Here is a 13,731-nt window from a genome sequence, read left to right as displayed (position 1 = left end):
TGTAAGTCTTACCTGTCTTCAACCAGAAGCTCTTCAACATAATTTGAGTCTTCTACTTCACAATCACTGTAGTGCATACTAAGTAATAAATGGACAATCTGTTTGAAAAGTGTTTAAAAATACCATTTTTGTTTACTGTGTGGAATGCCTCCTCTTCATTTGTGTCTGATTTAGTGCTGCTTTCAGTGAAGATGCAAGTGAAATGTAATTGAAAGGAATGTATTAAGAGGTACTAGTCCCTCAAAGGCTTCTGTCCAGCACTGGTGAAGGAGGAAATCGGTCAAGTACAAACAATGTGGCTTTTATTACCTTGGGTGAGCAATAATGAGCCTTTGTACTTCACAAGACTTTATTGTTTGCTTTTTAAAAGGACACTATCAAGGGTATTAAGCTCATGCTTTCTTTGCATTAACATGGGACTGACTTGCAGCAAGTAACTGTTCAGGAAAAGCTGAGTTTCAGGACAAACCAAAAGATGATGATTGTGTAAAATCATACAAGTATGTAGAGACGCATATTTCTGTGTTGAAAGGTTGCTAATCAGATATCAAGTACCCCTATTTAGACTGCTGTTAAAAGGGGCTGCTGTTAAAGTTTTGATCTGTGCTGTTGCATGACTTGATTTTTATTAGACTCTATATAGCATGAACTTCTTTGGAACTAAGTGCTTTTAAATCCTTTAGGGATTATTACATTGGTTAACATTGGTTAATTGGTTGACATTACATTATTACATTTAGTCATCAAAATTTTATTTTTACTGGAATGAAAACATGAGCTTTGAGCTGTGCTTTGTAGTTGTTTGGCTGGGCAGTTTTATTTTAAGGTTTTCTTTTTTCTTTGGGTGTAATTGTAAGCTTACAATGATGATATGTATAATTGTTTGGTGGTGATATATGCGACATCATAAGTTCAGCTGTAGCAACTGAAAGAGCAAAAGATGTTGGAACAATATTTCAAGTACCTGAACAGTCGTGTATCTCCTACAGAGGTGCTGTTTTAAGCTTTGGAAGACCTTAATGGTTGTTACCTGAAAAGGATTTTGGTCTAGTAAAACTTGTTATTGCTGTGACATGGCAATTTGTTTAGCTTTGGTTGATTTATTTTGTTTCGCAGGTTTGATTTTTTTTTTATGGTTTTTGTTTTTTGGTGTTTTTTTTTTTTTTTTTTTTTTTTTTTTGTGGAAAAGGAACTAAATTTCTTCAGTCTGAATTTGAGTAAAGCAACCAGGCAAAACAGTTCTGTAAATACTTCCTGTCACCAGGGAAATTGAAGGTGAAGATAGAAGTGCTGATAAATGATGAGAGAGAGCTTTAGTGTCCTTGTGGGTAAAAATTTGATTATGAGAATGAAACTTAGAGGCTTTTATTTTTTTCCCAATATGAGATGTCCCTGCTTAGGTTTGGTGGTTTTTCGGTTTTGTTTTTTTTTTCCCTACTTACCGTTTTTGGAAGGGGGAAAAGAAATCACTGAGAAACACTTCTCATTAGCTGAACACAGAATACATGGAAAATGGTGTGTTAATGATTTGCTTGAATTGATTCTTTATGTACTACCAGAGGTAAACTGCAACTTATTCATCCTTGTAGAAAATTTGAAACCTTTTGGCTTAGGCTGGTTCTGGGACATGCAGTTCAAAATACTGAGTGTACTGCTAATCCCAGCTCAAGAAGCAAGAGCTGTGTATTCACAACTCTCATCTATTCACAGATGCAAAATCAAAGAGTATCTGAAGAAAGATCAGGATTCATTCCTTTGGATTGTATTGGAAAATGTTTCTGTCATAACTTTTTTTATTACTTCTTTTAAACAATCAAGGCAAATCTTGTAGACTAAAATTTGGGGTTTTATGATGCCTGGCGTAGTACTCATCTTGTTGGTTTTCCTTCTTTTTGCTTGAATGTCGGTTATTTTGCATCTCATTTTGTTTGTGGTAACTGGAAGTGTAACCCACTTGATTTCGATGTAGTAACTTTTGTGCTAAATTTCTGTTTTTGTTAGTTTTCATTTTAAGGAAGCTGTTTCATAGGGGGTTTAAACACTTAAAGATAATTAACACCAGTAGAAAAGATTCATTTTGAACACAATTATTTAGTAAGAGTCCTGAATTACTCAAAACTTGATGGGAATTTTAAGCATTAGTTAATGTACAGGAGGCTAGGTGTAGGGTTTGCATACCTGGCTTTTGTTATTTGAGAAATTATTTGGAAAGAAACCAATAGGTTAAAAATTCTTCCCTTTTATATTTACCTTTCAGGAAGTAGTTTGTGTGCTTGTTTTAACCTCTCCCTACCTGAAAGAATCAATTCTGTGAATAGGATTTGAATGTTACAACTTTTTAAACTCCAGAAAAACTTCACTTCTAGTAAGTGTTTGGTATCATTTAAAATAAGCTGTCTGAATAGGCCTCCTAATTTAGTTAAGGAAGTAATATTAAACTTTTTTTCTAGGTGAAAAAGGAGTTCAGCATTAAAGGTTTCTATTTCAGCAGTTTTTATTAAAAAAAAAAACACTTTTGAAGTTGTGATCTATCTGTACTTCAAGTGTAATATTTAAATAGGTAAAAGTAGGAGAAAGAATGATTTTTGCAATGTCCTACTTTCACCATGGAAGAAAAGCTTTATCATCCTCTCATCTGTTCATCTTCTTTTTATCAATGTTCTTTTTATGTTTTTGGTGAATGTCACGAATTGCAGGTTGTGGAAGACTTGATAGAACTGCAAAAATACCATTAAAGAACCAAGTAGGGAAATACTGATTTTATGATAATTGTTCTGAAGATTGTGGATATTAAAGGTTTTGAGACGGGAGATGCATTTAGAATCACTGTTCTAAAAGCTGTTTATAAATTGAGAGGATTTATGGCTATCATAACCAGCAGTCTGGTTACTTTCTGGTTTCATTTATTTATTGGTCTCTAGTATTTCAAAATAAATTAAGAAAGAATAAAGAGAGGAAACTTTCAAGAATTCTGCATATTTTACTTAATGGCACCCTGATATTTACAATATTTTTGTAGAGAGATAATAATTTGTAAGCAAAAAAAAAAATAAAAAACCTGAAATTACAGAGTAACTTGCATCATTGATGTTCAGTTGATTGGCACTTTCTGGAAATCAGAAATGTGTCTCTGAAGTATGTGGAAAAACAGGAAACTTAACTGATGGGTGTTAATTAGCCTGATGATTCCCATGTCCTTCGTTCTTAAGGATTGTAGTTCAGTAAGATTTAAATGAGTGGGTCAACAACAAGAGTTGTTGACACAACTTCTTGGTATTCTCTGGCGTACTGAATCTTGTGTGAAACTGAAAAGAGACTATACTGAATGTAAAATGTGGCTAAATGTAATTTTAGTGGTGTATTGTTACAGGCTCCTTGTATACCAAGTAAGAAGGGACCTAAAAATTGCCAGGTCTTTGGGATCTTTGGAAGTTTTTTGTAGCATCCTCTTTGAGTCAAAAGGTAGGCTGTACTTTGAACATGCATTGCTATTTTCTTTTTAAGTTCAGCTGAGCTGGGATAAAGAATTAATGATACTGAGCTTTCAGTTGGTTTGACAATGGGTGTGGCTATCATCCAAAACAGAAGAGAAAACCAGTGGTATGCCAGTGCCAATCAAATTTGTGGAGCACGTAATCCAGTGATCTTGCCTGGAGTATGATTGGCATAGTTCTTGCTGTGTACTCTCTCACGTTATTGCTAAACACAAAGTCATTTTCTCTCTTCAAGTGTGCTGGATGGAAATGGAATCATAGCACAATGGTTGAATAAAAAGCATAGAAGCAAGCTCATCTGGCTGGGCTGTCCATGGTGAACACTACATCATCTTTCTTTTCTGTGCTGTTAAGGTCTTAATCAGACTGTCTGATTTCAGTGCATATCGTTGAAGGATACAAAAAAAGCTTTACAAAAATTTTGATCTGGCATCTTTTGTTGATTTAGCAGTATGACATAAAAAGGCATTCTATAAAACCTCCTCTAACTTCTCGTTATTTCTCTGATATGTTTTTCAGTGTTAGATCTGAACCCTCTAGAGTAATGCAGATCTGTAAATTCAGTGATCCAAGATTTACAGTGAACAATCCACAGCTGGCTTGCAGAACAGTGAAGACACTGAATTTGGCATTTTCAGTGACATTGGTTTATGGGTTGACACATTAATAAAAACCTGAACTTGGCTGCTGTGATGTCCAAAATCATTGTCGTCCTCATTTTGAGTTGCCCTGTTTATGTGCCAACCCCATCTTTTGTTGTAGAAGCCCACAGTTGCTTGTGCCTTGTGGTGTCCCTAAATCATTCTCCCAGCTGTTAATCTTCTGATTACCAGTCTGTTTGGGCAGGCTGGTTTTCCTTTGCTCTGCCACTTTTCCACTTCTTAGTCAAGAACTACTGACAACCCCCATTTCCTAGTCTAGGCAGTTGAAGTTCCATCCCAAAATAAGACAATGATTAAATGGCAGACAAAATTTGGCATTCAGTAGTTGGTTTGCAATCTGATACATATCACTTAGTTAATCTCTGATATTAAACAGAATAAAGTCTCTTGTGCTTGTGGGTATCAGTAAAGACTAATATGTGTCACAGTAGGAAATGTTTCTTCTAATTGTAAATCAAAGTGAATGCATCTGATGATTTTTGAGGGCATCTGTTGAAGTCAGGGCCAACCCTTCTGGGACTCAGAAAGCAGCCCCTGGGGTCACAGAGCTCACATGACCTAGTTTATTCTTCATTAAAACAGATGGTATCTATCTGAACAAGGCAAACTTGGTTTTAAGAAAGAGCTGGGGATTAAAAGGATGGGAAGCTGAAACAGCTGGGTCTAATTAATGGGAGCAAATAAAAAGGCAATCTAAGCATTAAATTAGTCATCTACATCCATAGCAAAATAGTCACTACATGACTACTCACTAAATTGTTTTAGCTGATCAAAAGTTGCAGGATTGGTTTACCTAGCATCAAAAGTATCAGAAATTGCATCAGAAATGTTCCCACATTCTCTATTCTTTTATGCCAGGCTTCAAAGAGAGCAAAATGGAAACTGGCTATGGTGTTTTTGAATGGAATTAGGGAATCCAGCTTGTTTTGTAAGACTGAAAATACCCTACTTGGGTTTGATACATGGGCCAAGTTGGTCCTCTGCAGATTTTGGCCTCATCTCTTCATGTTTAACATGAGAAGGTTACCTAATGGAGAAGATTGCAGGCATTCCTTCAAGCTCTTCAGCCGCATAAATTTTGCAATGGGATCCAAGAATTTTGTTGTTTCTGTTGTAAACAGATTATACTGGATTAGTGGTTAGCATTTTGCATATTTTATTCTGTTTGCCCATTTAGTCCTGAAAATCCTGAACACAGGCACTCTTGTTGCTGTTGTTACTGATGGCCGAAGACCTTCACTTACATATGCCTTAGCAGGGAGAAGGGGCCTGTGCAAGTGAACTACAACTCTTTCTTCAGACTTGGAAAGAACAGCTGTTTTCTTGAGGTATGATCTTATCATATAGGTGCTTTGTTTTGCGCTGAAACTCTGGTAACGTGTACTAAGTTAAACAGATAGGAATAGGTATGTAGGGAGTGTATGAAGCCATTGCTCTTCCTTCAGCAGGATAGTACTTGGTAGATCCCAGGCCTAATCCAGAATGGTATGATGTCCCTCGAGTTCTCTTGGTTTGAGCCAAATATGAAATAAACATAAGTAGGACTAAAGTGCAAATCTGTGAACACTATTTCCCTTAATTCTTACAGACCAGTATAGAATATTTCCATTTCAAGGTAATCATAAGGAATGTTTACTTACCTGTCACAAAAGGTCAGCTTCAGTTCACACAGCTGGACTCTGCAGTCATCAGGTGGAAAAGTTGAGCAGTTCTTTCATAAGGATTAACAGAAATTGTTCCATGAGTTAGGTGTCACCTCACCTGGAGTGGTGCTTTGATGGATAATAACACTGCCTTTTTTGCTGCCAAAAATCTTCCCTCAAGTTTATGGAGCTGGGCCTTTGTCTTGCTCAGTGCCACTTACTGGTTCAGGTTTTTAGTTTTCTTTTTATGAATCTGAGGGACAGAGTTTCCATCTAGTCACAGCACAGCAACATATTCTTATAAAAGAGATTTACTTGACTGTGCTAGACAACACAATAACATCTTGTTGCAGCCTCCTACCTTGACTGACATCCTGTTTTTCTCCCTCTTCCCTATCAATTGCAAGGAAGAACACTTAACGAATGTTAGCAGAAATGGCTAAAAGTATGAGCAGGTTTAAAGTGAGATTTTTAATTGCAGTAGTTTATTTATGCAAATTTTATCTGGTTATTTGAAGACTGGCTGAGCATAAAACAAAACAATAAAAAGGCATAGCAGTTAGTCCCGTGGAAGAGTGGTGGGTGTGTGGGTAATGCCATTTAATGCAGGCCTAATGGATTTTCTGAGAAGACTTGATGGGGAGAAAAAGTATATTTTGAGAGATGTCTGAAAACAAGTGTTAGATGGCTTCTTGGTCTGTATTGTCTTGATTTTCATAGTTGCTTGCAAGTGTGCTAAAGATGTTTGAAAATAGACTGCCTGGGATCAGTTCAAGAATAAAACTGGTTAGGGAGGTTCTCTGTTCTCACCTGTCTGTGTGGTCGTCTGGTTTTCCCAGAGGCTTTGTAGATTAGAGCCTTGCCACTATTCTGGAATAGCCTGCCAGGCTTTGCTGTTCCTGACAGATGTTTTTAGGGAAGAAGTATTTCCAAAGTTAGAACTATTGCTAAATAAGTTTGACAGGTTCTTCTTGGAAATTAGGTGGAACTTGTGATTTCTGTTATTGTTGTTATTTCTGACCAGTGGTTTGTAAAGATTAACTAATAGCATAAGGAAAAGTAGAGCATTCTAAAATAAAAATTTCTTAAACAAGTAGAACAAGTCCTGAAACATGTAATCAGTAGAGATCTAGGAACAATTAGATATGTGTTCACTTCTGACTTTCCTGTTGGATATGTCTGTGGAAGCACTTCATTTGTACAAGTATCAAAATGCATGCAAAACCACATTTGCTTATGGGGTTAGTATTGTTAATTTCCCTGAGTCCACATTTGGAAGGCTCAAAAATGAAAGATGGTTTCTAGTTTTAGTGTGCCATATGACTATCATTATTCTTCCCAATATTTTTACTCAGAATTTAAATTTCAGCTCCTAATTGAGAAATAACCAAGATAATTTTTTTGTCTGTGCATGCAGTGTAAATCTAAGTAATCAGTATTTAAAGTAGCTTGAACAGATGTCTCTGCTTGGAAGCTTTTGGATCTTTTTTTGGTGTTTGTTTGTTTGTTGGATTTTTTTATGTTATTTTTTTTGGCTTTTTTTTACTGCGGAAGCCTATCCCTGAGCAAATAAAGTTGTTTGCGGGTATAGTCATGTAATGTGACTACATTGTTAAAAGGATTTCATAGCATGATAAATTTTCCAGGGTGACCTGATGGTTTACTTTGCTATAACAGCAGGCTTTTTCTGAAACCTGTATATAGTTTTCATGGTTAAAGAGCTGTAATTCAGGACAGGTGGGAATATAAAACGTCTTTGATAGAATCTTTAGTGCTTGGACAATGGTAATCCTTGATGTGTTTGTGCAGTGAGAACTTTTATCTTGAAAACTGGCTTTGAAATTGTATTGGTAGTGGAGCTGCAAATTACATCAAACTGGATTGTTGGAGTTAGTAGTTTTTGGTGTTCTTTAGTAAATGCTGTGTCTTAAACAACATTTCAAGTGATTGGAAAGAAAAACTGTTAAATAACCTAAACATTTTTAGCTGAGAATGCATATACAGAAAACAAATACTTCAGACATAAATTGAAGCTACCAGAGGCAAAAATTCCCTTGTTTTTTCTCATCTCCCCAATAATGCAATTTTGAAAGTTCATTTGTTGGTTTCTTGCTTCTACCTATCTCTCAAAGAAGTATTTCCTTTCACATACATACTCCTTTCCCCATACCTGTTGCACATCTTTGAAATTGTCTTTACTGTAAATTGGTCATAACTGGTCAACACAATCTGAAATCAAGTAGCAAATCAGTTAATAATACTGTAACAGGTCTGTGTGCTGCCTTTCCTAGGGTATGTGCAAATAAGAGGATGATAGTGAGCTGAAGTATAAGCTTTTGACTTTCCTGGAGAGAGTGACCTTTCACAAGTTAGGTGCTTGGTTTGAATGCCAGGTGTCCTTTATAGTGGTACATATTTCTGTCTGAGAATGGGATTAAAAATATCAGGTGCACTGTTGTAATGAGCAGAAAAACTATAAGCAATCACCCAATGAGCTGAAATTTGTATTGGTCTTCAAATGTGTAAAACTGTGCTGCACAACAAATGGCAGTCTGGCTAAATGTGCCAGTTTTGACTTTTCAAACTAAAAGAGATACTCAGTTCAGTTATATATTATTGTCTTGAGTGCAATGCACTTAAAAAGAACTTTAATGACTGTTGAATAGAGAAATGCTTAATGCTTTTTTTAAAAGTCAATACATTTTAATTTTCCTTCTTTATTTTTTAGAGTGCGTTCGAAAAGGAGTACATTAACTGTAAAAAAAGGGGACCCACACAGCTACTGTTTCCAAGTGATATAACACTGAGCACTATAAGCAGATTTTAAAAATGTATTAATTTTTAGAAGGATCAGCAAATATTATGTATTTTTTCCATCACTTCCTTATCCTACTGAATCGCTTTGCCTCTCTGTGCACATTTAAGTTATAATCTCACCTGAAAAATTGGAGTTCCTGAAGATTTTAATTTAGCAAATTATCTTTGTTCTTTTTCCCTTTTTATGCTAAGTTGATGTTTCTTGTCCAACTTTTCAGGCACAGGTACCTTTGGACGTGTTCATCTGGTGAAGGAAAAAATGGCCAAGCGTTACTTTGCACTGAAAGTAATGAGCATTCCTGACGTCATTCGACTGAAGCAGGAGCAACACGTGCACAATGAAAAGTCTGTCTTGAAAGAAGTCAACCACCCTTTTTTGATCAGATTGTAAGTTGTTCTATTTTTTAAACTCATTTCACTCACACAGAAAGTACAGTTAAAGTACTCCAGAGTCTCATTGCGAGTTCTTATGTACTTAACCAACACTGAGTGTATAATTTCTCATATGTAATCTGGATTAAAATAGACTTTGGAATGAAGTATGTATTCTAGAAGAAACAAGAATTTAAAATAAAGAGGCATTATTTAAACATTCAAACAATAATTTATTTTAAGGTATTTTCTTTCTCTTCACACTGCAAAAGAGACATTTCTTGAAGTGAGAGGAAAACACTAATGACGAATTGTTAGGATTGGCTCATCAAAATGACTTCTAGAATGATTCTTGATGTTAGAATTGTGATGAAAATATTTCTACTTGTATGTGCTGTAGATATTGGTAAATAGCTAAAGATATTTCTGGACTTAAACAGCTAGTTTTTAAAAACTTAAGTGAACTTTTTTGGACTTTATTTTTAAAAAATTTGAATAACTGCACTACTTCTTGGACTTGGTAGTCCTGTATTTGAGGTTGTTAAGTGATGGAACCTATTGAGAAGCATTATTTAAACACAGAATAATTTAAAGAATACTTCTTTTTTTAGTGGAATTGAGGTAACTAATGATCCCAATGGTCCCATTGTAAAAGTATACTTTTCTGTTCACAGCACCACAGCGCTTCTTGTGTATCTGAGTCTGTATCTATTAATGGCATAACTAAACCTCTGGTAATTGCAGGTTAATTTCCATTTATCTTTTCTCTTGCATGGATACATGGCCATCTATTAACTAAGACTTGTTTCCGTTTACCTGCCTTAATCAGTTTTACGTAAAATTAGACAAAATTAGCATTAGTTAATCTAGCTGCAGGGAGTGCAGCTTCCTGCCAAAGTTAGGCAAGGAGCAGAGGAAAAAGAAGGGAACAGCATGGTAGTCATTCAGAAAGTGGAATAAGCCCTGCAGGAGGATGTTTTTCCTCTGCTGTGGTGTTGGCTTTTTCCAGCATCATGATGTTGTTAGTTTCCAGCTAGTGTTCAGAAATCCTCTGTGTCGTGTGGTATCAGTAACACAAGTTCTAGAATATGTAGAGATTGAGATTCATGGAAGAAAGCAAGATGGAGAAGCTGAGTACATCTGGTTAGTCTGGTTGAAGTATGGATGGAATAGGGGGAACCAGATTTTGTATATGTATCTATGTACATCTGGAAATTCTTTAAAAGAAAGCCCTACCAAAAGCAACAAGCAAACTCCCAAACAAACCCCATCTCAGTAGGTCTGTGTGTCAGGACAGCGGGAGTAGAGAAATTTGGGTGACGTGTCAGAGACAGGGAGGATTCATGTTCGTACAGAATATCCAAACAGGAGTTTTCCTGGATTTCGTTCACACCTTATTTACAAAATACCAAATTTTTCAGGTTGCCAGAGGACACAATTCAAATAGTTCTCTTTGTATGTATGCAAAGCCAACATTTTTCATGTCTTCTAGAGCTCTGCTTTTTCTGTTGAAATGTCCAATGGGATGTTGCATCAGCTATGCTCATGTAATTGTCCATGTGATGCCTTTTTCCCTTGTCAGAGGAGACTCCAAGCAACATAGCTGAAGTGAGGTAGTTAAAATTTAGGTCACAAAGATGTTTACGTGCTTCAGGTTAAACAAGCCTTTGCGGATGATTATCACTGGATTGTATGGCAAATAACACTTTCTGCAGCTGTTTGTGTGACTAAAAGGTTTTTGCAGCCACCTCCTGCCCAGTAGATGTTTGGGTTTTTTTCTGTTAATTGTTTTACTGTAAGTGTTTAACAAAACCAGGGAAAAATGATATAGTTCAGCTTTAATGCCTTTAAAGTGTGTTGTCTACATGGTCTGGCTTTTATGTTTTCATTTAGCTTCACCATCTTTAACACAGATAGTATTCTTCTTTGGTTGCAAAACAGGGAATAGGTGTCAGGGCAGCATAATATTTCAGGATTTTATGATGGAAAATTATAAAGTATTGCTGCACATAATTGTTTTCTGATGTTTGGAAATTCCATATGTTTTCCTATATGTGAAGAATGGAGGTTTTTTCCTTTTTCTATTGCTTTTGAGAAATACGTATTCTAAATATAGGGAGGCACAGTTTTTCTGTAGACAATGGAGTTATTCATCTATGTATTTTTTTAAACAATTTTTTTCTAAATGCTTTTAAGGTACTTTTGCAACAACTGTTCACTGGAGATTCCTAGGCAATCTTTGCTGATAATTGAGTAATGTGTCATACTTACTGTGGTGCAGCTCTTTATAGTGAGATGTAATGTTGACATGTTTTTGAAGAGAGAAAGAATTAATAAAAATCTTGTTAAATTAATAAAATGTCTTGTAGTTGTATAAGCTAAAATAGGTTTTTTTCTCTGTAGGAAGTCACAATGGCATCTAAAGTTCATGTGGTAAGCTGAGTTGTAGAGTTAATGACACCACATGTTACTCTAATCACAGCTTCTGTGATTTTTTTCTCTTCTTTTTGTGTTACATTACCATTTAAAGCAGTCTGAATTGCAAGTACAGAAGTTCTTCATTTTGCTCTTTTTCATGTATACTAAATAATGTATCCATTTTTTAGTGGATAGACAAACCTTTAAGAGTCATTTTTTTAAGAAATTAATTCCAGTAAAAATCCTGTGCTTAATGACGTTGATGTTCAATTTTTTTCTCCTCTGTGTTGTCAGATTTTGGTCTTCCTCTATATTTGGTTTGCTTTGTTTCACCCACTTCTGCTCTTCTTTCATTGTTTATTGTAGGTATAGCTTTACCTCATTACCTAAAATACACTTTCAGAGTGTTTTTGTGTAGTCTGTAAAGATACTGTGAACATCATCAATAGCCAATTAATGATGTCGATGACTGTGATAGAGAAGAAGTTCCATAAAAGCAGAAGACAAGCCTGGACTCTGCTTTCTCCATCTCTGAAGGAATCAAGGAGCTGTAGCTGATATCTGTTAGTTGGTCTTATTTCCTTGGTTGCCTCAGTGCCGCTGTCAAAAATAAAATCTTCCAGAGTAAAAATTACTCATGTCTTGGGGAGCTCAGTTTCTGCTTATCTTTTCCAGGGCTCTATGCTCTGATTAACCATGAGGTACTTGTGATACTGCAGAAGCACTGACTAGAAGCTGAAGTAGCTTCTGTTCTTGTATCACTGTATCATTAAAGTAGGTAAGAATACAGTGTTGCCTATCTTTTGTAGTGGAATTAGGGTTAGTTCTTAGTTTTAAATAGTAGTGTTCTTCAGTTGGTCAACAATATTTGTTTTCTTCTTGACTGTTGAGCTACATTTAGAGGTGTGGTGAGTTGTTTAATGTAGATAGAATTAAGTACAACATAATTTAGGAGAATGTGGAAGACTCCTGTATTCTGTAATGAAGCATTTTAAAGCTACGTTCTATATGTGAGTCTGACTACCACAGAAGTACCAGTTAAATTAAAGGTGGTAGTCTCAGGAATGGAAGGTACCAATCCTTAGATTAATTCGGAGGTACAGAAATGAATCTTGTTTTGCTATAATTTTTGCTTTTCTATTACTTTTGTGAAAGATGCCATAGAAGAGCAAGCATTGTCATCTGGTGCTTTAGTTGGGATTGTGTATCTCCAGGGAAGAAGGCATAGGAGAGCAGAAGGACAACTCTCTGATGTCTAGTTGCAAGGATATTGTCATGAAAGTCTTTACAAAAGCAGATTCTGCTTACCCCCATCGCTTTGCTAATGCTTGATAATGTAGAATGTAAGATGTGTAAAAAAAATGTCTGGTCTTTATATCAGGTCAGTTGTTTGGTGCTTAGAAGAGACCTGTTTTGCATGGTAGAACAGAATCTATCAATTAGTTTTTTTATTGGCCTGTGCTGTACTTATCCTCAACTGTCTGGTTTTGTATTGTAGGTTAAGGTGGTTACTTGAATGTTTTACATAATCCTACTGGATTCTTGGGGGTTTTAATATTTGCAGACTAGGAATCAGAAATTAGTTATGTGCGTGGTTGGGGTGGCAGAGGCCGTTTTACAGACATTTACTTGTAAAGCAAATCAATGACATAATTTCTTTACTCAGTAAAACAATACTTTTGTTACAGATTTTGGACCAACCACGATGAACGATTTTTATATATGTTAATGGAGTATGTGCCAGGAGGGGAACTTTTTAGTTACCTGCGCAACATGGGCCGTTTCAACAACAGCACAGGACTGTTTTACTCTACGGAAATTATTTGTGCAATAGAATACCTGCACTCCAAAGAAATAGTTTACAGAGACTTAAAACCTGAAAATATATTACTAGACAAAGAAGGACATATCAAGCTTACTGACTTCGGATTTGCAAAAAAACTGGTGGACAGGTAAGTTGGGTTTTGCTCTGGTATTTACATTTTGCATGCTAAAAAGTTAGAAAAAAATGTTTGATTTCAGGTGCCCAGCATTTGATTTAGCACTCCAAGTGGTTCACACGTATCAAATCCCTTAATATGAAGGAAATTACAATCTTAAAATGGCTGTATGGAAAGTAGTATTACCCCTTAGTTGTAACTAGGAGGAATATCACACATGAACGATGACAGAAAAATATTTTTATATGGCTGGTTTTGTATATTTCAGTTTTCAGCAGTCATGTTGTAAAAAGGGAGTTCAGGGAAATAATATGAACAAATACTTAGATACATAAATTAATCCTCCATACATACTGAGTATGTTTTGTAACTCATGTTGCCTTTT

At 35.7% G+C, this 13,731-nt stretch overlaps 1 protein-coding gene across 2 annotated transcripts in view; it reads left to right on the top strand.

Annotated features, from left to right (window-relative positions):
* The window catches only part of PRKX (protein kinase X-linked), a 55,845-nt gene that overhangs the window by 16,814 nt on the left and 25,300 nt on the right, over positions 1 to 13,731 (top strand). For both annotated transcript variants that reach the window (XM_041472446.1, XM_041472448.1), the window contains exons 2-3: positions 8,835 to 9,003; positions 13,095 to 13,358. In XM_041472446.1, coding sequence (XP_041328380.1) covers positions 8,835 to 9,003; positions 13,095 to 13,358 — 433 coding nt within the window. The remainder of the gene's footprint in view (positions 1 to 8,834; positions 9,004 to 13,094; positions 13,359 to 13,731) is intronic.

This window comes from Pyrgilauda ruficollis, unplaced genomic scaffold, assembly GCF_017590135.1.
Source record: "Pyrgilauda ruficollis isolate IOZ18807 unplaced genomic scaffold, ASM1759013v1 scaffold29, whole genome shotgun sequence".
Classification (NCBI taxonomy): Eukaryota; Metazoa; Chordata; class Aves; order Passeriformes; family Passeridae; genus Pyrgilauda; species Pyrgilauda ruficollis.
Note: the sequence above shows the minus strand (reverse complement) of the source record. Positions and strands in the feature narration are given on the sequence as shown.